General features: G+C 46.3%; 1 protein-coding gene across 1 annotated transcript in view; it reads right to left on the reverse strand.

Annotated features, from left to right (window-relative positions):
• ISM1 (isthmin 1) overlaps positions 1–18,022 on the reverse strand; it is a 121,846-nt gene extending 103,824 nt beyond the window's left edge. Inside the window, exon 1 of the mRNA XM_063918541.1 lies at positions 17,122–18,022. Coding sequence (XP_063774611.1) covers positions 17,122–17,235 — 114 coding nt within the window. The 5' untranslated portion in view covers positions 17,236–18,022. The remainder of the gene's footprint in view (positions 1–17,121) is intronic.
• Between the last annotated feature and the right edge of the window lie 7,579 nt (positions 18,023–25,601).

Raw genomic sequence — 25,601 nt, forward strand, 5'->3', positions numbered from 1 at the left:
GTAAATTTACATTTGCATTCAAGACATTCCACATATCCACCCAGTCCGGTGTCGGCATTGCCGACGGCGACCTGACCATCATGCACTTCCCCTCCTCCTTAGGTGAGCCTTCCTCGTCAAACATGTCGACACACACGTACCGACACACTTCACACACACACACAAGGAATCTCTTTTATGAAGACAGGTTCCCCCTGAGGCCCTTTGGAGAGACAGAGAGAGAGTATGCCAGCACACACCCCAGCGCTATATGTCCCTGGAGAAAAACACAGAATGTTTACCCAGTAGCGCTGCTGTAGTGTATAAACGCCAATAATGTGCCCCCCCTCTACTTTAAAACCCCCTTTCACCGTGTGTCAAGCAGGGGAGAGTCCGGGGAGCTTCCTCTCAGCGGTGCTGTGTAGAGAAAATGGCGCTGGTGAGTGCTGAGGGTGAAGCCCCGCCCCCTCGGCGGCGGGCTTCTATCCCGTTCAAACTTATTAAAAAATGGTGGGGGCTCTTTTATATACATGTACAGTGCCCACCTGTACATGTATATACACTTTTGCCATAGGAGAGGTGTTTTATTGCTGCCCAGGGCACTCCCCTGCGCCCTTACAGTGACCGGAGTGTGTGAGGTGTAGCGGAGCAATGACGCACAGCTACAGTGCTGTGCGTTACCTCTGCGAAGCACTGAAGGCTTCTGCCACCTGAGACGTCTTCTGTCTTCGTTTCTTCTGGCTCTGTGAGAACGGCGGCGCGGTTCTGGGGTGAACGTCCAGGACGAACCTGTGTTCATTCCCTCTGGAGCTAATGGTGACCAGTAGCCGAGGAAGCAGAGCCTAACATTTAAGTAGGTCTGCTCCTCTCTCATCAGTCCCTCGATGCAGGGAGCCTGTTGCCAGCAGTGCTCCCTGAAAAAAGAGAAAAAATCCTAACAAAAATGCTTTCTAAGCAGGAAACTCAGGAGAGCTCCCTGCAGTGCACCCATTCTCTTCTGGGCACAGTCTAAAACTGAGGTCTGGAGGAGGGGCATAGAGGGAGGAGCCAGTGCACACCCAGAATCCTAAAGTCTTTCTTAAAGTGCCCTATCTCCTGCGGAGCCAGTCTATTCCCCATGGTCCTTACGGAGTCCCCAGCATCCTCTAGGACGTTAGAGAAAAATAAATAAATAAATAAATAAATAAATAAATAAATAAATGAGGTGCAAGATGGAATAGTCATTGGGCCCTCCCTCGCACACTTTAACAAACCAATTATTTCAGCGACCGCGTCTGCCACACGACTGTGGCTGAAATGAGTGGTTTGTTTGGGCCCTCACAAACAAAAGAAGCAATTAATCGCTCCTTGCACAAACTGGCTCTACAGAGGCAAGATGTCGTCCTCATCCTCAGATTCCTCACCCCTTTCAGTGTGTACATCCTTCTCCTCAGAGTATTAATTTGTCCCCACTGGACTCCACCATCACAGGTCCCTGTGTACTTTCTGGAAGAAATTGCTGGTAAATGTCTTCCTGGAGGAATTTATAATTCATTTTGATGATCATCATCTTCTCCACATTTTGTGGCAGTAACCTCCTACACCGATCGCTGACAAGGTTACCAGCTGCACTAAACACTCTTTTGGAGTACACACTGGAGGGGGGGCAACTTAGGTAAAATAAAGCCAGTTTGTACAAGGGCCTCCAAATTGCCTCTTTTTCCTGTCAGTATACATACGGACTGTCTGACATGCCTATTTGGATGCTGTCACCCATATAATCTTCCACCATTCTTTCAATGGCGACAGCATCATATGCAGTGACAGTAGACATGTCAGTAATTGTTTGCCGCTCCTTCAGTCCGGATCAGATGTTAACACTTGTTCCTGACTGCCCTGCATCACCGCCAGCGGGTGGGCTCAGAAATGTTATCCTTTTCCTCGTAGTCCCAGTTGCGGGAGAAAGTGAAGGAGGAGCTCTAGACGGGTTACGTTCTGCTTGAGTTGACAATTTTCTCACCAGCAGGTCTTTGAACCTCTGCAGACTTGTGTCTGCCGGAAAGCGATACTACGTAGGCTTTAAACCTAGGATCGAGCACAGTGGCCAAAATGTAGTGCTCTGATTTCAATAGATTGACCACCCTTGAATCCTGGCAAAGCCAATGATGGGCTCTATCCACAGTCCCAAATACTTAGCGGAATCACTCCGTCTTAGCTTCGCCTTCAATTTCTCCAGCTGCTTCTGCAAAAGCCTGATGAGGGGAATGACCTGATTCAAGCTGGCAGTGTCTGAACTGACTTTACGTGTGGCAAGTTCGAAGGGTTGCAGAACTTTGCACAACACGGAAATCATTCTCTACTGCACTTGAGTCAGGTGCATTCCCCCTCCTTTGCCCATATCGCAGGTGGATGTATAGGCCTGAATGACCTTTATATGCTTCAGAGGATGGAGGAGCAGCAAGAGAGTGTTGAATTCCACCTCGTTACCACCTCTTGGTCCAGGTGATGGCAGTGCAGGTTCAGGAGTGTTTGCTGGTGCTCCAGTCTTCGGCACGCAGTCGCTGAATGTCGAAAGTGGCCCGCAATTTTTCAGGCCACTAACAGCATCTCCTCCACGCCCCTGTCATTTAAAAAAAAAAAATATGCACCACCAAATTGTATGTGCAAACATGGGACGTGCTGGAATTTGCCCAGATGTAATGCACGCACAATATTGGTGGCGTTGTCCGATATCCCCAGGAGAGTCTAATTGGGGTAAGCCATTGTGCGAGGATGTCCCTCAGTTTCCGTAAGAGGTGGTCAGCGGTGTGCCTTTTACGGAAACCAGTGATACACAGCGTAGCCTGCCTAGGAACGAGTTGGCGTTTGTGAGATGCTGCTACGAGAGGCAATACATCTACCCAGTTGGCTGTCACAGTCGTGTAGTCCTTAGTTTGCCCTGCTCCACTTGTCCACATGTTCGTGGTTAAGTGGACAGTGGGTACAACCGCATTTTTCAGGACAATGAGGACACTTTTCTTAATGTCCCTGTACAGTCCGGGAATCGCTTTCCTAGTGAAGTGGAATCTAGAAGGGATTTGGTACCAGGGGACACAGTACGTCCATCAACTGTCTAAATCCCATTGCACTAATGGCGGATACCGGATGTACGTCTAACACCAGCATACTTGTTATGGCCTCAGAAATCCGCTTTGCAACATGGTGACTGCTGTCATATTTCATCTTCCTCGCAAAGGACTGTTGGACAGTCAATTGCTTAATTGAAGTAGTACAAGTGGTCTTCAGACTTCCCATCTGGGATGATCGACTCCCAGCAGCAACAGCAGTAGGTATATCACTCAAGGATCCTTCGGAGGAATTCCGGTTAGGAGAGGACTTGTCCTGCAGGCCATGTCACTGGCATGACTGACTACTTCCATTCCTGACTGAGGAGGAAACTGACGTTGAGGGAGTTGGTGGTGTAGCTTACAGGAGCTTGGGTACAAGAGGAAGAAGAGATTTAGGTATCAGTGGACTACTTACGCTCTTACCCAAAGTTTCTGAACTTAAGGACTTCTGATGAATGCAATGCAGGTGACGTATAAGGGAGGATGTTCCTAGATGGTTAACGTCCTTACTAGAGATGTGCACCGGAAATTTTTCGGGTTTTGTGTTTTGGTTTTGGGTTCGGTTCCGCGGCCGTGTTTTGGGTTCGAACGCGTTTTGGCAAAACCTCACCGAATTTTTTTTGTCGGATTCGGGTGTGTTTTGGATTCGGGTGTTTTTTTTCAAAAAACCCTAAAAAACAGCTTAAATCATAGAATTTGGGGGTCATTTTGATCCTAAAGTATTATTAACCTCAATAACCATAATTTCCACTCATTTTCAGTCTATTCTGAACACCTCACAATATTATTTTTAGTCCTAAAATTTGCACCGAGGTCGCTGGATGACTAAGCTCAGCGACCCAAGTGGCCGACACAAACACCTGGCCCATCTAGGAGTGGCACTGCAGTGTCACGCAGGATGGCCCTTCCAAAAAACACTCCCCAAACAGCACATGAGGCAAAGAAAAAAAAGAGGCGCAATGAGGTAGCTGTGTGACTAAGCTCAGCGACCCAAGTGGCCGACACAAACACCTGGCCCATCTAGGAGTGGCACTGCAGTGTCAGGCAGGATGGCCCTTCCAAAAAATACTCCCCAAACAGCACATGACGCAAAGAAGAAAAAAAAAAAGAGGCGCAATGAGGTAGCTGTGTGAGTAAGCTAAGCGACCCTAGTGGCCGACACAAACACCTGGCCCATCTAGGAGTGGCACTGCAGTGTCACGCAGGATGGCCCTTCCAAAAAACACTCCCCAAACAGCACATGACGCAAAGAAAAATGAAAGAAAAAAAAGAGGTGCAAGATGGAATTGTCCTTGGGCCCTCCCACCCACCCTTATGTTGTATAAACAGGACATGCACACTTTAACCAACCCATCATTTCAGTGACAGGGTCTGCCACACGACTGTGACTGAAATGACGGGTTGGTTTGGACCCCCACCAAAAAAGAAGCAATTAATCTCTCCTTGCACAAACTGGCTCTACAGAGGCAAGATGTCCACCTCATCATCATCCTCCGATATATCACCGTGTACATCCCCCTCCTCACAGATTATCAATTCGTCCCCACTGGAATCCACCATCTCAGCTCCCTGTGTACTTTGTGGAGGCAATTGCTGCTGGTGAATGTCTCCACGGAGGAATTGATTATAATTCATTTTAATGAACATCATCTTCTCCACATTTTCTGGATGTAACCTCGTACGCCGATTGCTGACAAGGTGAGCGGCGGCACTAAACACTCTTTCGGAGTACACACTTGTGGGAGGGCAACTTAGGTAGAATAAAGCCAGTTTGTGCAAGGGCCTCCAAATTGCCTCTTTTTCCTGCCAGTATAAGTACGGACTGTCTGACGTGCCTACTTGGATGCGGTCACTCATATAATCCTCCACCATTCTTTCAATGGGGAGAGAATCATATGCAGTGACAGTAGACGACATGTCCGTAATCGTTGGCAGGTCCTTCAGTCCGGACCAGATGTCAGCATCAGCAGTCGCTCCAGACTGCCCTGCATCACCGCCAGCGGGTGGGCTCGGAATTCTGAGCCTTTTCCTCGCACCCCCAGTTGCGGGAGAATGTGAAGGAGGAGATGTTGACAGGTCGCGTTCCGCTTGACTTGACAATTTTGTCACCAGCAGTTCTTTGAACCCCAGCAGACTTGTGTCTGCCGGAAAGAGAGATCCAAGGTAGGTTTTAAATCTAGGATCGAGCACGGTGGCCAAAATGTAGTGCTCTGATTTCAACAGATTGACCACCCGTGAATCCTTGTTAAGCGAATTAAGGGCTCCATCCACAAGTCCCACATGCCTAGCGGAATCGCTCTGTTTTAGCTCCTCCTTCAATGTCTCCAGCTTCTTCTGCAAAAGCCTGATGAGGGGAATGACCTGACTCAGGCTGGCAGTGTCTGAACTGACTTCACGTGTGGCAAGTTCAAAAGGTTGCAGAACCTTCCACAACGTTGAAATCATTCTCCACTGCGCTTGAGACAGGTGCATTCCACCTCCTATATCGTGCTCAGTTGTATAGGCTTGAATGGCCTTTTGCTGCTCCTCCAACCTCTGAAGCATATAGAGGGTTGAATTCCACCTCGTTACCACTTCTTGCTTCAGATGATGGCAGGGCAGGTTCAGGCGTTTTTGGTGGTGCACCAGTCTTCTGTACGTGGTGCCTGTACGCCGAAAGTGTGCCGCAATTCTTCTGGCCACCGACAGCATCTCTTGCACGCCACTCTCGTTTTTTAAATAATTCTGCACCACCAAATTCAAGGTATGTGCAAAACATGGGACGTGCTGGAATTTGCCCATATTTAATGCACACACAATATTGCTGGCGTTGTCCGATGCCACAAATCCACAGGAGAGTCCAATTGGGGTAAGCCATTCTGCGATGATCTTCCTCAGTTGCCGTAAGAGGTTTTTAGCTGTGTGCGTATTCTGGAAAGCGGTGATACAAAGCGTAGCCTGCCTAGGAAAGAGTTGGCGTTTGCGAGATGCTGCTACTGGTGCCGCCGCTGCTGTTCTTGCGGCGGGAGTCCATACATCTACCCAGTGGGCTGTCAGTCATATAGTCCTGAGTCTGCCCTGCTCCACTTGTCCACATGTCCGTGGTTAAGTGGACATTGGGTACAACTGCATTTTTTAGGACACTGGTGAGTCTTTTTCTGAGGTCTGTGTACATTTTCGGTATCGCCTGCCTAGAGAAATGGAACCTAGATGGTATTTGGTACCGGGGACACAGTACCTCAAACAAGTCTCTAGTTGGCTCTGCAGTAATGATGGATACCGGAACCACGTTTCTCACCGCCCAGGATGCCAAGGCCTCAGTTATCCGCTTTGCAGCAGGATGACTGCTGTGATATTTCATCTTCCTCGCAAAGGACTGTTGGACAGTCAATTGCTTGGTGGAAGTAGTAAAAGTGGTCTTCCGACTTCCCCTCTGGGATGACCATCGACTCCCAGCAGCAACAACAGCAGCGCCAGCAGCAGTAGGCGTTACATGCAAGGATGCATCGGAGGAATCCCAGGCAGGAGAGGACTCGTCAGAATTGCCAGTGACATGGCCTGCAGGACTATTGGCATTCCTGGGGAAGGAGGAAATTGACACTGAGGGAGTTGGTGGGGTGGTTTGCGTGAGCTTGGTTACAAGAGGAAGGGATTTACTGGTCAGTGGACTGCTTCCGCTGTCGCCCAAAGTTTTTGAACTTGTCACTGACTTATGATGAATGCGCTGCAGGTGACGTATAAGGGAGGATATTCCGAGGTGGTTAACGTCCTTACCCCTACTTATTACAGCTTGACAAAGGCAACACACGGCTTGACAAATGTTGTCCGCATTTCTGTTGAAATACTTCCACACCGAAGAGCTGATTTTTTTGGTATTTTCACCAGGCATGTCAATGGCCATATTCCTCCCACGGACAACAGGTGTCTCCCCGGGTGCCTGACTTAAACAAACCACCTCACCATCAGAATCCTCCTGGTCAATTTCCTCCCCAGCGCCAGCAACACCCATATCCTCCTCATCCTGGTGTACTTCAACACTGACATCTTCAATCTGACTATCAGGAACTGGACTGCGGGTGCTCCTTCCAGCACTTGCAGGGGGCGTGCAAATGGTGGAAGGCGCATGCTCTTCACGTCCAGTGTTGGGAAGGTCAGGCATCGCAACCGACACAATTGGACTCTCCTTGTGGATTTGTGATTTCGAAGAACGCACAGTTCTTTGCTGTGCTTTTGACAGCTTAAGTCTTTTCATTTTTCTAGCGAGAGGCTGAGTGCTTCCATCCTCATGTGAAGCTGAACCACTAGCCATGAACATAGGCCAGGGCCTCAGCCGTTCCTTGCCACTCCGTGTGGTAAATGGCATATTGGCAAGTTTACGCTTCTCCTCCGACGATTTTATTTTAGATTTTTGAGTCCTTTTTTTACTGATATTTGGTGTTTTGGATTTTACATGCTCTGTACTATGACATTGGGCATCGGCCTTGGCAGACGACGTTGATGGCATTTCATCGTCTCGGCCATGACTAGTGGCAGCAGCTTCAGCACGAGGTGGAAGTCGATCTTGATCTTTCCCTATTTTTGGAACCTCAACATTTTTGTTCTCCATATTTTAATAGGCACAACTAAAAGGCACCTCAGGTAAACAATGGAGATGGATGGATACTAGTATACTTATGGATGACGAGTGACTGCGACACAGAGGTAGCTACAGCCGTGGACTACCGTACTGCATCTGCTAGTATAGACTGGATGATAATGATATAAAAAATATATATATATCACTACTGCAGGTATATATTATAATATAATGAATGACGGACCTGCTGGACACCGTCTGTCAGCAGAATGCGTTTATAGAATAAAAAAAATAAAAAAACACCACACGAGTGTTTAACTTTTTCAGGCAGACAATATACTGGTGGTCACTGGTCAGTCACACTGGCAGCAAAAGTGTGCACTGTTATGTACTCCTGCTATAACTGCTCCCCAGTCTCCCCCACAATTAAGCTGTGTGAGCAGTGAGCACTCAGCACAGTCAGATATACATAGATGATATTATCAATCATGCAGCACACTGAGGCTGAGCACAGATATGGTATGTGACTGTGTATCGTTTTTTTTCAGGCAGAGAACGGATTTTAAATAATAAATAAAACTGGTGGTCACTAGTATAACTATCAGCAAAACTCTGCACTCTGAGTACTCCAGTCCTAATGCTCCCCAAAATTACTAAAATTAAATTACTAGTAAATCAAGTGTCTCACTCTCTATCTAAACGGAGAGGACGCCAGCCACGTCCTCTCCCTATCAATCTCAATGCACGTGTGAAAATGGCGGCGACGCGCGGCTCCTTATATAGAATCCGAGTCTCGCGATAGAATACGAGCCTCGCGAGAATCCGACAGCGGGATGATGACGTTCGGGCGCGCTCGGGTTAACCGAGCAAGGCGGGAAGATCCGAGTCTGCCTCGGACCCGTGTAAAAAGGCTGAAGTTCGGGGGGGTTCGGATTCCGAGGAACCGAACCCGCTCATCTCTAGTCCTTACCCCTACTTATTACGGATTGACAAAAGGTAACACATGGCTTGACACATGTTGTCCGGATTTGTACAGAAATAATTCCACACCGAAGAGGTGGCTTTTTCTGTATTTTGCCCAGGCATGACAATGGGCTTTCTCATCCCACGGACAACTGTCTCCACTGGTGCCTTATTCAAACAAACCACATCACCATCAGAATCCTCATCGTCGACTTCCTCCTCAGCGCCAGCTACACCAATGTCCTCCTCATCCTGGTGCTCATCCTGGTGTCCGTCTACAGTGACATCCTCAATATCAGCAACTGGACTGGCGGTGCTCTTTCCAGCACTTGCAGGGGGCATGCAAATGGTGGTAGGTGCCTCCTCTTTCCATACAGTCTTGGGAAGGTCAGGACTAGACATCGCAACCACAGACACACTTGGACTCTCCTTAGGGATTTCTCTGAATGCACAGTTTTTTCCTGTGCTTTAACAAGCTTAATTTAAAATTTTCGAGAGGGAGGAGGAGGGCTTCCATCCTCATGAGAAGCTGAGCCACCAGTCATGAACATAGGCCAAGGCTTAAGCCTTTCCTTGCCACTTCGTGTCGTGAATGGCATATTGCCAAGTTTACGTTTCTCATCAGATAATTTCTTTTTTTTTCTTTCAATTATTAATTTTTGCTTCTTGGATTTTACATGCCCTCTATGACATTTGGCATCGGCCTTAGCAGATGACGTTGATGGTATTGCATCTTCAATGTCATGACTGGTGGCAGCAGCAGCTTCAGGACTAGTACTAGGAACTGGATGTGGTTCCTGATCTTTCACTATTTTTTCCTCCAAATGGTTGTTCTCCATTTCACAGGACAGCACCCCTTTATTATTACAGCACACAGAACAGTGCCCCTTTATTTTCACAGCACCCCTATATTCTTACAGCATACGGGCTCAGTGTAAATTTTTTTTTTTTTTTTTTTTAACAGCAGCACCCCTATATTTTTACAGCATACAGGACCAGTGTGCTTTTCATTTTTAACAACCGCACCCCTGAATTTTTAAGGCATACAGGGCCAGTGTAATGTTATTTTAACAGCAGTATCCCTATATTTTACAGCATACAGTAGGACAGATACACCCATGTACAGCTTCAGCACCCGTAACAGCACACGAAACACCAGTGACGGCCAGGACAGCACCCCTAACACAGTACAGGTACACCACAGTGACTGCAGCAGCACCCCTATAGAGCACACACTAACTCCACACGAGAGAGAGAGAGAGAGAGAGAGGTCTGTCTCCCTCACTCTTCAAGTCCAGAGTGAAAATGGCGGCGACGCGCGGCTGTTTATATGGAATCGATCGAAATCCCGCGAGAATCAGACAGCGGGATGATGACGTTTTGCCTCGTTCTGGTTTTCGAGTCTGAACGGGATGTTCGGGGGGGGGGGGGGGGGGGGGTGGAGTTAGATTCCCTGTGAACCGAACCCGATCATCTCTAGTTTTTGCAGATAGTGTCTCCTTACAGTATACACTAGACCAGGCATTCCCAACCTCGCTCCTCAAGGCACAGTAACCGTTCATATTTTAGTGATATCCATGCTTAAGCACAGGTGATTTAATTAGTACCTCAGTTATTTTGTTTATCTGTCCTCAAGCCTCGATATCACTAAAACCTGCACTGTTAGTGTGCCTTTTGAACAGAGGTTGGGAATGCCTGCACTAGACATTGGGCCAAAGTCCATATACTGCATTTTTTGTGTAATCCCAAATTGAAGTGAACGACATACATCGGGAGCTGATCCTAAAGGTTTTGGACCAACTGTCAGGCCCAGGTGCTGTGTACACACTAGACCAGGCATTCCCAACCACGGTCCTCAAGGCACACCAACAGTGCATGTTTTAGTGATATCCAGGCTTCAGCACAGCTGACTTAATTAGTAGCTCAGTTATTTTGATTTAACCATCTGTGCTGCAGCCTGGATATCACTAAAACCTGCACTGTTGGTGTGCCTTGAGGACCGTGGTTGGGAATGCCTGCACTAGACAATTATTAAGCCAGTGGCATAATGCTACATACACACCATACAATAATTGTACCAATTTTGCAATAATGGGGACATCGGCCCGATTTTTCGTATAGTGTGTATAAATCAAGAAAATCTTGTCCACAAACACGACTGTTCGATAATCAGCGCGATTGGTCAGGAGCAACAATCTCGCCCACAATCCCTCAATATCCTGCAAAGTGTGATCATTCCAGATAATCTGACCGGGTGGCACTCAACTGGCCGGCTGTCAGGATCCAGGCGCACAGCATACCGGCGCCAGGATCCCGACCGCCGGAATGCCGGCAACTATTCTCCACGACACCCCTGGAGGAAGAATTAATAGCGTGGCGCGCCAACGTCCCCGCAGCGTGGTGAGCGCAGCGAGCCCGCAAGGGGCTCTTTTGCGCTCAGCCCACTGCCGGCATTCCAGTGGTCGGGATCCCAGCACCGCTATGCTGAGCGCCAGGATCCCGACAGTCGGCCAGTCATACCGCACCCAATCTGACCATACAGTATATTCCACTTTTTTCCACGGGTACGTTGTCTTCATTGTGGGCGGACACATGTAAATTCAGTGTCGTGTGGCATAAAATTGGTTCTTGAAAAACATTTTTTGCTTAGTGTGTAGCTCAGATATTGGAGCCTTCAATTTGGTGAAAAATTGCCCCGATTCTCGGGACAACCCAAAAATTTTTTTACAGTGTGTGCCCACAGGACCTTATCATCTGTCAATTTGGGCCAAAAATTATAATGTATACCTGGCCTCTGAAATGAAAAGGTCATAATCAGCAGTTACAAACTCACATAGAATAGATTACAGCCAGAAAAGATTTTAACATCCATAAAATTTAGTAGGATGAAATGAGATCTTATCCCCCCCCCCCCCCCCCCCCTCCTCTCACATACTACACTCCCCACCAGCACCAGAGCAGAACAGTAATTCAACACACACACTGCAACTTCCACATCCTGGAAAACACATACGAGCTACATCTTCCATGGTGGAAAATTGCTTATAGTGGTATATTAAATACTGAAATTGCCCTTTAATTCCAATGTATTATTTAAGCAGACTATAAAAGTACTGTAGATACAGGATTTCCACCTCGCAGATGTTACACATCACTTTAGTATATATTAATTACTTGAATATGATCAAGTTAATATTTGTTCTAGATATTTCAATTCAGAAATACAGCTGCTTCAACAAAAATAATTTACTTGAAAGGACTTTAGGAGATAGAATTACAATATTGGAGCTTTCAAATCCTGTTACATTGAGGAGGATAATCTAAACCATTTGGTCCTAAAAAGGAGGCTGCTAAGAGGCAAGAGAGTCAGGAATGTCATGGGCTTTTTGCAACAGATTGACATGAAAGCTCCTTATACTGTATGTTACAAGGAGTCAGCAGTAATAGAAAGTCAATTCCAATATTCACGTTAAACTAGGCGCTCAATAGTCTAAAAGATATAAAAAAATAAAAAAACAACTTCAAAATACAAATAGTATTTCCGAGGAGAGATTTCTATCAGTTAAAATAAAAATTGCTAGGTGAGCTTGGACCGCAGTGAACTGAATGTAAAGTGATCAGAAGGGATGTCACTTTGGTGCGATATATTGGCATTCACAATATGGTCAATGTATGAGGGAGTAACCTGACTTTATATCCAGATACTGTATAGCAAAATGACAGATTATTGCACGTGCTCTATGTTGTAAATTCTTAATACAGTGCTACATATTCTGTTTAAATTTTATATAGACAGTAACAGCTTTCCGTGCACTTTGCGAAATAGATTTAGGGTTCTATTCAATGCATGTCGGATCCTCTCCGACAATACAGTATTCAATTTGCGGGCAAATCCGACTGGTGTTGCCCGTTTTCGACAATGCCAATCCGACTTTTTTTTTTTTTTTTTAAGTCGGCTTGACATTTTTGAAAACGGGACTAAAACTTGCCTTATTTGGCCGCAAAGCCGACAAAACACGTGGATCCGCGGCTAGTCCGCTGAACCACGTGTTTTCCAACAAGTCGGAAAAATGGCAGTACCATTAAATAGGTCGAATAATGATTTGACCTAAAAAAGTCTTTCCGACTAGACGTCAGTTCAGACCTCAACTGAAAAGACTCCTTGGGCGGGATGTACTAAGCGGAAAATGCGGTAAACCCCGTTTACCGCATTTTCCTGATGTACTAACCCACGTCCGGCAGGTCAGCGCCGCGGCGGGGTTCGCCAGCTTTAGCTGGCGATAGTCCATAGAAGCCTATGGGCTTCACTCCGCGGTGCTGTGTGAGGGATCCGATCGGATCCCTCCCAGCATGCCCTGCGGCCGCCCCCATCACCCCGCGTATGCGTAGACTGACTCCTGGGGCCGAATCCCAGAAGTCAGGCTGCCGCTGTGCATCGCGGAGAACAGCTCTTATCGGAAGAGCTGTCCTCCGCAATGCTGATCGCATATGTTCGTACATATGCGATCAGCATCACAGCGCAGGGTGGCGATGTACATTAGTACATCACGCTCCTTATATGAAAGCACATTTATAGGGGAGCTCCTGAAAGTGAACAGTCCTTGGACTTCCAAATAGTTTTGGAAGTCATCAGCGGCATCATTCACCTTGGCTCAAACAAGTTTAAATCTTTGTACAATTGAGTAACCCCAGAGAATATATAAGACAATGGTGGTTAAGGACATTTATACTTAGACAGTATACATAGATTTCATCTTCATTTATTCCCGGTGAAGTGCAGATGTATTTAGGTTGGGGGAGGAATGGCCAGGTGCATAGCTCACCCTGAGCAGCAGAATGTGGGAGGGTGACAGACGTCTGGTACGTACCTTTCTCACCCACTTCAGTCCCTGCTATTATGCAGGTTAGTATCAGGAGGAGCACACTGACAGCAGGAGGCACTGCCAGATTACCAAATAGAGTAGGCACTGGCCTATATGACCCCGCACCACTGACAATGGATTAAAATATTGATTTGATCTTGAAAGGAAACTACAATAAAGCTTTGTTAAATTGTTTCTATATGATAAAATAATGAATAAACTCAAAGATACGAAAACTTTATACTCTCCGCACTGAGGTGCATCCCGCCCTTCAATGTAAACGCCAGCAAAAGCTGGTGTTACTCTATAGAAGCCTGTGGGCTTCTTTCTGCACTGTGCTCTGAAAGTCAGGTGAGCAGTGCGCACCGCACAGGACAGCTCTCATCAAAAAAGCAGTCCATTGCAGTGCTAGTCACATGTTAGTGCTTATGCGATTAGTACTGATGCGATGTGTGGCAGAATGTACTCCGCCTTCTTAGTGCATCCCAACCAAAGACTCTATAGAGAAAATACTGTATTAATGTAATGTACCTATTAGGCCCGGCGTTAGCTGCTCAGCAAAGGGATGCAGTGCAGGGAGTCGCTAGGTTGGAAAGGCGCTGGCGCTCTCCCGGCTCTGCATCCTTGTGCTGATCTGCTGCGCCTTCCCCCCTCCCCTCCCCTGTGACAGTGCAGTGGCCAGACGGGATCCACAGGAATCCCTTTAGAGGTAGTCGGGACTAGGCTGCAGAAGGAGGATGAGCTGCTACAGCTTGGAGAGAGAGAGAGAGAGAGAGAGAGAGAGAGAGAGAGAGAGAGAGAGAGAGAGAGAGAGAGAGAGAGAGAGAGAGAGAGAGAGAGAGAGAGAATGTATGTATAAGCGGCACTGGTACAGGGGGCGTTACTGGTACAGGTAGCGTTACATGTGCAAGCGTCACAGGCCCAGGGAGCATTACGTGTGTAAGCGTCACTATTACAGGGGGCATTGCGTGTGTAACGGTCTCTGGTACAGGGGGGTGTTACGTGTGTAAGGTCACTACTACAGGGGGTATTATGTGCGCTGTCCCTTTGTAAAGTATGGCAAATTTAAAGTTTGCAGGGGGGCGCTGAACACCCTTGCACCGGCCCTGGTGCCCATTAACAAAGTACACAAATAAAGTACATACATAGACATCAGATTCACATTCCATTTTTAAGATCGTAAACTGTTGGTTGGTAAAATTAAAACCATATTAGGAAATAATTTGCGCGCACTGCGCCCGCCCCCGACTGAGCAACTTCACACCAGCCACAACTTCCAGCACGGTCCTTGAGCCCCTGTATCCCCGGCTGTTACAATGCTCACAAGACAGAAGATGTCACATAGTTAAATCACAGCACACATCCACCATGAGATGCCTCCTGACATCAGTCAGATGAGCAGCTGCGGTGATGGGAGGAAGATCAAATGCCAGGTTGCAGCAAAGATACCTGGCCAGCAAGTCAGTTTTATGGATAATATGGTCAGATTCTTCTTGTACTCGATTTTCTGCCTCAATTAACTCAACTTGTGCCAGGTGATTCCCCAGATGTCAGCGGCGTATCTGTATAAGCATGAGTGCAGATAAGCCTCAACCCAGGTATAATGCACAGCTAGAGTAAAAATTGGTGCGATATCTAGTAAAGAAGAAATCAAACAAATCTCTAGTGTGGGACCAACTTCTGACATGGGGTGGTCAGCTTAACGTATTGAGAGAAACACACTGGGGAAGAGGGGGGCCTCAGCAGCAGTAGATTACATTGGCATTACAGCAAGGAATGGCTCCAAGCCGCCTCTGACCCACTGTCACACAATTTAACCGAGCTGCTGAACGGCTATGAAAAAAAAATATATACATTTGACAATACTTTTCTGAAGAGAGACTCCAAACCAAAAAACACATACAAACTCCCCAAAAAACACTGCCAGCACGATTAAGTTTGCATTACATAGTCTGCGATACACTAGTAGCCGATTCGCACTGTTGCACCATCTTTTTCAACTTCCTTGTTACAATTCAATTGCTTCAAGGTGGGTATTTCCATAGCAGAATAACAGATTGAGCACTGGAATGGTACTGAAAGTTAAAGTTAAGCACAATTAAAGAGGATATCCCTAAAGAGCATATTAACATTCCCAGTCTGTCTGGAATACGTCAGACTTTTCTTTTGATTTAAAATCATTACCGCACCCCACTCTCCATAACACAAGGGGCATCACCCAAGGCATCTCACACACGTGTCAAACTGATACGACTACAATTGGACTGGCAGGCAGCAGAAATAGTTCTGTTAACTACAAATTCCACTTTAAGGAGTAGTTTGACAACACATAGGGGTACAGACGGAAAAGGGTTCTACTGTTTGGGTTTTCCTTGTGCACCATATTTACAAATGGTCTGGTGTCATTTTCTATTCCCGGACACAACCCCTAGAACACGTGTTGCAATTCTGACATGATAGGCGTGTAACTGTGGGTCACTTATACATTAGTGATAGGCATCCAATGCAGTCCAGGGGCTGCATACTCTTTTAAAAGGTCCAGATATTAATATAAATCTACATTAGCATTTAAATTAATATATTTAAATGAATGAAAGAGGCACCTTTCTGTAATAACACATCAACAGGCATTTTAAATAAGTGTAACAAGCTATAACAAATATACAATAAAGCAGGAAACGGGGGTCACAAGTGAAGGTTTTGGAGTTCCGCATGCGGCCCTAGGGCCACCGGTTGCCCATCACTGTCAGCTCTAGTGTGTCTAAACCATATTTAAGAGTTGCTCTGAAAGTTTCTGTTTATCAGTCTCCTTTTGATGCAATTTAAAAGTGCTCCAGTTTTTCCACTTAAGAATACAAACGTTCTCAGCAGAACCCACCAGAAGTGTTCCCATTATACACACCTGGCTTTGATGTCCATATGTTTGGATTTTGCAGGGTATAAATCCTCTCCCTAATCTGTCTCTGTTAAGAAGACTTTACCATCTCATCATTTTGCTCCACTATACAGGAAAGTATGAAGCATATGGCAGCAGTTTCTGACCCGACAGACGCTATAGTTTCTTTCTAAACTTCTGCCAAGTCTCCATTAAATAAATAGGGATTCTGCTACCAATCTTCAGAGGAGACTCAGGCAGCCTGCACTGCAACTCTGCAGGGGATGGTGAACTACAACACACATCATTTCTACCAGCCATTCAGATGTGCAAAGCCAAATTCCATGGCAATCAAGTATTATGGGTGAGGGATATACCTGGATAAATGATCTATCCTTGCAAATTTAAAAAAGTGTGTCACTACCATGAAAAAGTTTTCCTTATTCAATAGTTGAAGACATGGAGCTGATGTTGCACTACAAGTCACAGCAAGGATATGCAGCAGCTGTTGCACTACAGGTCACAGCAGAGACAAGTGTACTATTGAACAAACAAAAACACACAGAATCTGCACTATACCCACTGTCTACTTTGAGAACAATATATATATATATTCAGTTTGGGAATTGCTAACCCATTAAGTGTATGAATATATATTATATAATTCATACACTTGATGGGTTAGCAATTCCCAAACTGAATGGGTATGAAGTCCAGCTGCAAGTATGCAGACTATTGTGGGTAGTGCACAAGCATGGCATTCAGTACAGTACAGTAATGAGGTTAGTTTCCCCCTCTCACCTGATGCAGGCTGGCATTGGCAGGACTGGCAGGGCTGCCTCTGAGCACAGTAATGTGCAGGGTTAGCAGCAGAAGCCCCAGCAGCAGGAGTAGCTCCGCTGCCAGCCGCACCATCCTCTTGATGCGTCCAGCTTTCAGTGCCCGCTCACTAGGAGCAGCAGCAGTCCCGCTCTCCGGATCCAGAGGTCCCGGCTGGGTGGAGGAGCCACCGCCACCACCACAGCAGCACTTCGGAGCCACTGCGGGACAAGGAAGGAACAAATGCCCCAGGGAAAGCTACAGGGGAGGGGGCGGTTGAGGGTCTCCCCAGGCCGGGGGTGGAGGCAGTTTAGCAGCGGGCAGGGCTTCCTTCAGCCAGCTGAGATCCAGCGTTAACATGGGCTGCGCAATTACGCCAACAGTGCCCGATCCAAGCGCGCACAGGTAATAGGTGCGCGAAGTCCCCGTGCGCCAGAGCCAGACGGAGGGCGCAAGGTGGGCGCAGGAGCCCGGGGCGGTGGCAGAGCTCACAGCACCATGCACGGCGTGTACAGAGGGGGTGTATATGGTATACAGAGGAGGCTATCTCTCCAGGTGCAGTCTGACATGCAGCAATCAGGGGGCAGCTCCTCGGTTATTTCTCATTACTCCGGGTCCCCCATGCTCAGCGTTCCTCCAGCAGTTGCTGGGAGCTCCAGAAGGTGTGCTGTCTCCATTCCCCAACGCAGGGCTCCAGCAAGTCTCATACCTGGCTCATCTAGTGATAAGTCTGCAACATTCTGAATTTCCCGCTGTAGTTATTGCAATGCTGCCTCCGCTGCCGGGTCTGCAGCTCTGTACTCACTACTCCTGGGCTGCAGAGACGCTATCTCTCTATATGTGTGTACGCAGCGCCCAGCGTGTCAAATGTGCTTTATAGTGCAGTCCAAGTGGTTGTTGTTGGTGTGTGTGTTACCCCTCCCCCTGTCATTACACTACCCTCCCACCCCCACTCTCCCCTCTCTCCCCCCCGTGGAGTGTGCTCCAGCTCAGCCAGGGATAATTTACAAACAATCTTCCTTACTCGCCACAGGGGGATGCAGCAATCCAGCACATCTACCAGCAGCGGCCCGGCGTGTAAATGCTGCACAGCGAACTTGGGGATCGCCACTCGGCACTAGGTTCATACTAATAGATTTTTGATTGACAGATGTAATAAATCCTACTAGCCCTTATATAAACTAACCATGACCCCTGAAATGACGTTTGCAAGTAAAAATATATCTCTGTTGTTGTTGTGTAAGTAGATTGTATATAATCTCAGCTCCTGCTGCGGAACCTCTTTGTGTATTGAAACTGAGGATCGCAATTCTGGTTTCCCAAGAAGTTCTGCAGCAGCTGTGCTGCTGTCCTTGTCCACCGTAAGAGGTGCAATTTCATTTTGTGTACACGTCTTTAGAAGGGACCAGGGGGGTCATACCGAGTTGATTGCTAGCTGCCGTTGTTCACAGCGCAGCGATCAGGCTAACAATCGGCATTTCCGCGCATGCGTATGCACCGCAATGCACACGCGCTACGTACGGGTACAAAGTCCTTTGTGGTTTCGCACAGGTTCTAGCAACGTTTTCATTCACACTGGCGGCCGCAAGAAGATTGACAGGAAGGGGGCGTTTCTGGGTGTCAACTGACCGTTTTGAGGGAGTGCTTGGGAAAACACAGGCGTGGTTGGGCGAACGCTGGGCGGGTGTGTCACGAAGAGTAAGTTCAGGGCTGGTCTTGTTTTGCACAAAATGTGTTTGCAGGCGCTCTGCTGCACAGGCGTTCGCACTCCTGCAAAGCGAAAATACACTCCCCGGTGGATGGCGACAATGCGTTTGCATGGCTGCTAAAACTGCTAGCGAGCCATCAACTCGGAATGACCACCCAAAGCATAGGTATCAAAAGATACAAAAACAAAAAATGTAAAAGATTTTTAAACAAATACAAACGTAACAAATAAGTGAAAGCTGTAGAAAAAAAAAGGGGAGGCATTTGATATGCCTGCTGTCTGGATCCCGTCACTCACCATACCGATGCCAGAATCCCGACAGCCGGCATACCGACAACTATTCTCCCTCTTTGGGTGTCCACGACACCCCTGGAGGGAGAAGAAATAGCAAGGCGCGGGTAGTGCGCCACCGTGCCCGCAGCGTGGTGAGTGCAGCGAGCCCACAAGGGGCTCTTTTGCGCTCACCCTGCTGCCTGCATGCCAGTGGTTGGGATCCCGGCAACGGTACGCTGGGCGCCAGGATCCCAAGCGCCAGAATAACATACTACACCCAAAAAAGAGACATTGAAGAAGATGTACAACCAAATATAACCAGAGCACTACATGCAGCTGAGTTATGTCATGTACGTGATCCGGTCTTTAGGTCGACATCACTTAGGTCGATACTCATTGTATCGACCACTATTGGTCGACATGGCAAATGTCGACACATGAAAAGGTCGACAGGAGTTTTTCAAATTTTTTCCATTTCTTGAACTTTTTCATACTTTACGATCCACGTGGACTACAATTGGGAATAGATCCAAACACAAAATTTTGGGAGGAATCCTGTCCTAGGCGCTAAGTGAGATATTATACAATATTATAAATTGTGATGCAAATATTCACACAACGTTCCTTTCAGGGTGGTATACAACGAGTGTTTCTTCTCCTTGCTTTTCTCTCTCAAACGTCACAGGGGGAGTGGGGTTTGAAGCCACGTGATGCGATGAACATAAAAAATACAAAACATACAAATCATGTGTAGATCAATCTATAAAGTGTGCATTTTAGTGATGTGTTATCAAAAAAATAAGTGATATGGTGAGAATACAACTCACAATTAAATCAATAATAAACAAATTAGTGATGTAAAAAGTTCATTTTTGTTTTGACATGAAACTAATCAATGATGAATTTTCGTGATGGCGTACCCCACTCACTATGGTATGTGGAAGGGAGTAAGCACATAAAGGTATCTTTTAGCTTTCAAGGAACTTCATAGAGGGATAAGCATACCCTACTCACGAGGAAATAGACTGTGTCAAACAAATCAAGGTATCTTAATTACGACCAGTCAACAGATTCGATTCTCAGGCCGTCCTCTATTTCACTCCCAGTCGTTGATGTCATGTGTATGGAAAACAAAATGGCACACCAATGGGGGGTAATTCCAAGTTGATCGCAGCAGGAAATTTTTTAGCAGTTGGGCAAAACCATGTGCACTGCGGGGGGGGGGGGGGGGGGGGGGGGGCGATATAACATTTGCAGAGAGAGTTAGATTTGGGTGGGTTATTTTGTTTCTGTGCAGGGTAAATACTGGCTGCTTTATTTTTACGCTGCAATTTAGATTGCAGATTGAACTCACTACACCCAAATCTATCTCTCTCTGCACATGTTATATCTGCCTCCCCTGCAGTGCACATGGTTTAGCCCAACTGCTAACAAAGCTCCTGCTGCGATCAACTCAGAATTACCCCCAATGTGTAGAACAGTCTAACTTTATACGCAAAAGGCTGTCATACCAATACTGGTGACACCCGGATATACACTTTAACCCCAAAGGATTACTAGATAATGAATGGTAAGTGAATGGGCGTACCCCATTCAATCTCTATAGGGGTGATGGCAAACGTATCAAGGTATCTTTAATATACAATAATTTTAAAAGGTAGGCGTACCACACTCACGATTCAATGGGAGGATTTCAAAGCATATAAAGGTATCTTTTCCTTTTGACTTTCTCTACCGTGAATTCAGGGAATGTCCCAGTCCCAAATCAAGTAATGGAGATATCCACAAAATCACATAAATTCCAAAAAAAAGATTTATTCCCAACACGACAAAAAAAGTTTTTCCATACAATGGACACAAGAATTAAAACACAATAAAAAAAAACGATAAAAATTTACTGATTGGAAGAGGACAGGTTGACCCAAAAAATATTTGTAACTCCTTTAAAAAGTATTAATTATGAGGAATTAGGTGCAACATACCTCTTCCAAAGATGATAGGTAAAAATTGGCTGTCCACACTTTATTCCTGTCGACGCGTTTCGGTCACCACTGTGACCTTTTTCAAGACAATGGGCCAAGTGTGGAAAGCCAGATATTTAAATGTTGAACAGCCATGCGGTTCACCATGCGTTCTGGCACGGCCGCCTCTATAATGCCGCACTCAGAATAGTTCATATTCTAAGGGAACTTAGAGGAAACTATTTAAAAGAATTCCAACGTGTATGAAAGGTCTTTTGCCCGAACATGGTGTGGATAAAACTGATTGACCGAAGGGTTGCCATAACAACAGAATCCGAAATTATGTGAAAAAGTTGTCAATATAGGGACATTGTAAAAATTCATGTTGTTGAGTATAAGGTTATATAACCTCTATGTGTTGTTTTAAGGTGTAGAATGGGAATTAAATGATAGAGACTGTCGATAAACAGTTACATTTCTAATTGAATGAGGTAATTTCCCCTCAGATTTTGATTGGCTGTTCAACATTTAAATATCTGGCTTTCCACACTTGGCCCATTGTCTTGATAAAGGTCAAAGGGGTGACCGAAACGCGTCGATAGGAACAAGTGTGGACAGCCAATTTTTACCTATCACTTTTGGAAGAGGTATGTTGCACCTAATTCCTCATAACTAATGCTTTTTGAAGGAGTTACAAATTTTTTTGTGGTCAACCTGTCCTCTTCCAATCAGTACATTTTTATCGTTTTTTATTGTATTTTAATTCTTGTATCCATTGTGTGGAAAAACTTTTTTTGTCGTGTTGGGAATAAATCTTGATACCTTAATGTGTTTGACACCGTCTATTTCCTCGTGAGTAGGATATGCTTATCCCTCTATGAAGTTCCTTGAAAGCTAAAAGATCCCTTTATGTGCTTACTCCCTTCCACATACCATAGTGAGGGGTATGCCTTCACGAAAAAATCATCATTGATTAGTTTCATGTCAAAACAAAAATGAACTTTTTACATCACTAATTTGTTTATTATTGATTTAATTGTGAGTTGTATTCTCACCATATCACTTATTTTTTTGATAACACATCACTAAAATGCACACTTTATAGATTGATCTACACATGATTTGTATGTTTTGTATTTTTTATGTTCATCGCATCACGTGTCTTCAAACCCCACTCCCCTTGTGACGTTTGAGAGCAAAAATCAAGGAGAAAAAACACTCGTTGTATACCACCCTGAAAGGAACGTTGTGTGAATATTTGCATCACAATTTGTAATATTGTATAATATCTCACTTAGCGCCTAGGACAGGATTCCTCCCAAAATTTTGTGTTTGGTTCTATTCATATGGGAATGTGGTGACATTCCGGGGAGGGAACCTAGTCCAAGGCGGCTTTCATTTGCGCCAGTGTAGCAGGAATTCTCTGAACGAGGGAACACAGTGCACTAATTGGGGTTCCCGGTCACTTTACGAAGAAAACGACACCAAAAATATATAAAAAACTCATGTCAGCATTTTTCCATGTCGACCTGTGGACAATGTCGACCTATTTCAGGTGTCGACCTAGTCACTGTCGACCAATAGTGGTCGACCTAATGACTGTCGACCTAGTTACTGTCAACCCTATGATCCACACCCGTCATGTACACTTATGAACTAAAATTAAATTGTAGCGATTTAATATTTATATATAAAAATACTGGAAAGTAATAATATATACTTTGCTTGTCTCGGAAGCCCAAAAGGAAGTTCTAAGTCAAATTCATAGATGTAAGCACTGATTTATTGTTGGAAGTAAAAATAAGATTTTAAACCTACCGGTAAATCTTTTTCTCGTAGTCCGTAGAGGATGCTGGGAACTCCGTAAGGACCATGGGGATAGACGGGCTCCGCAGGAGACATGGGCACTTTAAGAAAGACTTTGACTCTGGGTGTGCACTGGCTCCTCCCTCTATGCCCCTCCTCCAGACCTCAGTTAGAGAAACTGTGCCCAGAGGAGATAGACAGTACGAGGAAAGGATTTTTGTTAATCCAAGGGCAAGATTCATACCAGCCACACCAATCACACCGTATAACCTGTGCACTGGCTCCTCCCTCTATGCCCCTCCTCCAGACCTCAGTTAGAGAAACTGTGCCCAGAGGAGATAGACAGTACGAGGAAAGGATTTTTGTTAATTCAAGGGCAAGATTCATACCAGCCACACCAATCACACCGTATAACTTGTGATAAACTATCTAATTAACAGTATGAAACAACAACATAGCATCGGTCCACCACCGATGAACTATAACATAACCCTTATGTATGCAAAAACTATATACAAGTCTTGCTGAAGTAGTCCGCACTTGGGACGGGCGCCCAGCATCCTCTACGGACTACGAGAAAAAGATTTACCGGTAGGTTTAAAATCAAATTTTCTCTAACGTCCTAGAGGATGCTGGGGACTCCGTAAGGACCATGGGGATTATACCAAAGCTCCCAAACGGTCGGGAGAGTGCGGATGACTCTGCAGCACCGATTGAGCAAACATGAGGTCCTCCTCAGCCAGGGTATCAAACTTATAGAATTTTGCAAAGGCGTTTGAACCCGACCAAGTAGCAGCTCGACACAGCTGTAGTGCCAAGACCCCTCGGGCAGCCGCCCAAGAAGAGCCCACTTTCCTCGTGGAATGGGCCTTGACCGATTTCGGTAACGGCAATCCAGCCGTAGAATGCGCTTGCTGAATCGTGTTACAAATCCAGCGAGCAATCGTCTGCTTTGAAGCAGGGGCACCAATCTTGTTGGTTGCATACAGGACAAACAGCGCTTCAGTTTTCCTGACTCTAGCCGTCCTGGCCACGTAAATTTTCAAAGCCCTGACCACATCAAGTAACCCGGAATCCTCCAAGTCACGCATAGCCACAGGCACCACAACAGGTTGGTTCATATGAAAAGATGAGACCACCCTTGGTAGGAATTGAGGACGGGTCCGCAATTCCGCCCTATCCACATGGAAAACCAAATATGGGCTTTTATGTGACAAAGCCGCCAATTCCGACACTCGCCTAGCAAAGCCAAGACTAATAACATGACCACCTTCCACGTGAGATATTTCAACTCCACCGTTTTAAGTGGTTCAAACTAGTGTGATTTTAGAAAACTGAACACCACGTTAAGGTCCCAAGGTGCCACTGGAGGCACGAAAGGAGGCTGAATACGCATCACTCCTTTTACAAAAGTCTGAACTTCTGGAAGAGAAGCCAATTCTTTTTGAAAGAAATGGATAAGGCCGATATCTGGACCTTAATAGAGCCTAATTTTAGGCCCAAAGTCACTCCAGTTTGTAGGAAGTGAAGGAAACGGCCCAGATGGAATTCTTCCGTAGGAGCATTCCTGGCCTCACACTAAGAAACCTATTTTCGCCATATACGGTGATAATGTTTTGACGTTACATCCTTCCTAGCCTTTATCAGCGTAGGGATGACCTCAACCGGAATGCCTTTCTCTGCTAGGACCGGCGTTCAACCGCCATGCCGTCAAACGCAGCCGCGGTAAGTCTTGGAACAGACAGGGCCCCTGCTGCAACAGGTCCTGTCTTAGAGGAAAAGGCCACGGATCTTCTGTGAGCATTTCCTGCAGATCCGGATACCAGGTCCTCCTCGGCCAATCTGGAACAATGAGGATTGTTCTCACTCCTCCTTGTCCTATTATCCTCAACACCTTGGGTATGAGAGGAAGAGGAGGAAATACATAGACCGACCAGAACACCCACGGTGTCACCAGGGCGTCTACCGCTACTGCCTAAGGGTCTCTTGACCTTGTGCAATACCTCTGTAGCTTTTTGTTGAGGCGGGACGCCATCATGTCTATCTGTGGCAGTCCCCACCGACTTGTAATCTGTGCGAAGACTTCCTGATGAAGTCCCCACTTTCCCGGATGTAGGTCGTGTCTGCTGAGGAAGTCTGCTTCCCAGTTGCCCACTCCCGGAATGAACACTGCTGACAGTGCACTTACGTGATTCTCCGCCCAGTGAAGAATTCTGGTGGCTTCTGCCATCGCCACTCTGCTCCTTGTGACGCCTTGGCGGTTTACATGAGCCATGTGAAGACAAGTCTCTTGACTTGACCAAAGACCTTGGAAATTTCTTCCCTGTGCGACTGCTCCCCAACCTCGGAGGCTTGCGTCCGTGGTCACCAGGATCCAGCCCTGAATGCCGAACCTGCGACCCTTGAGAAGGTGAGCACTCTGCAGCCACCACAGGAGTGATACCCTGGCCCTGGGGGATAGGGTGATCAACCGACGAATCTGTAAATGTGACCCGGACCATTTATCCAGTAGGTCCCATTGGAAAGTCCTCGCATGGAACCTGCCGAAGGGAATGGCCTCGTATGATGCCACCATCTTTCCCAGGACTCGAGTGCAGTGATGCACTGACACCTGTTTTGGTTTCAATAGGTTCCTGACAAGAGTCATGAGTTCCTGGGCTTTTTCTATCGGGAGATAAATCCTCTTCTGGTCCGTGTCCAGAATCATGCCCAAG

Source organism: Pseudophryne corroboree, chromosome 4 (genome assembly GCF_028390025.1).
Source record: "Pseudophryne corroboree isolate aPseCor3 chromosome 4, aPseCor3.hap2, whole genome shotgun sequence".
NCBI lineage: Eukaryota > Metazoa > Chordata > Amphibia > Anura > Myobatrachidae > Pseudophryne > Pseudophryne corroboree.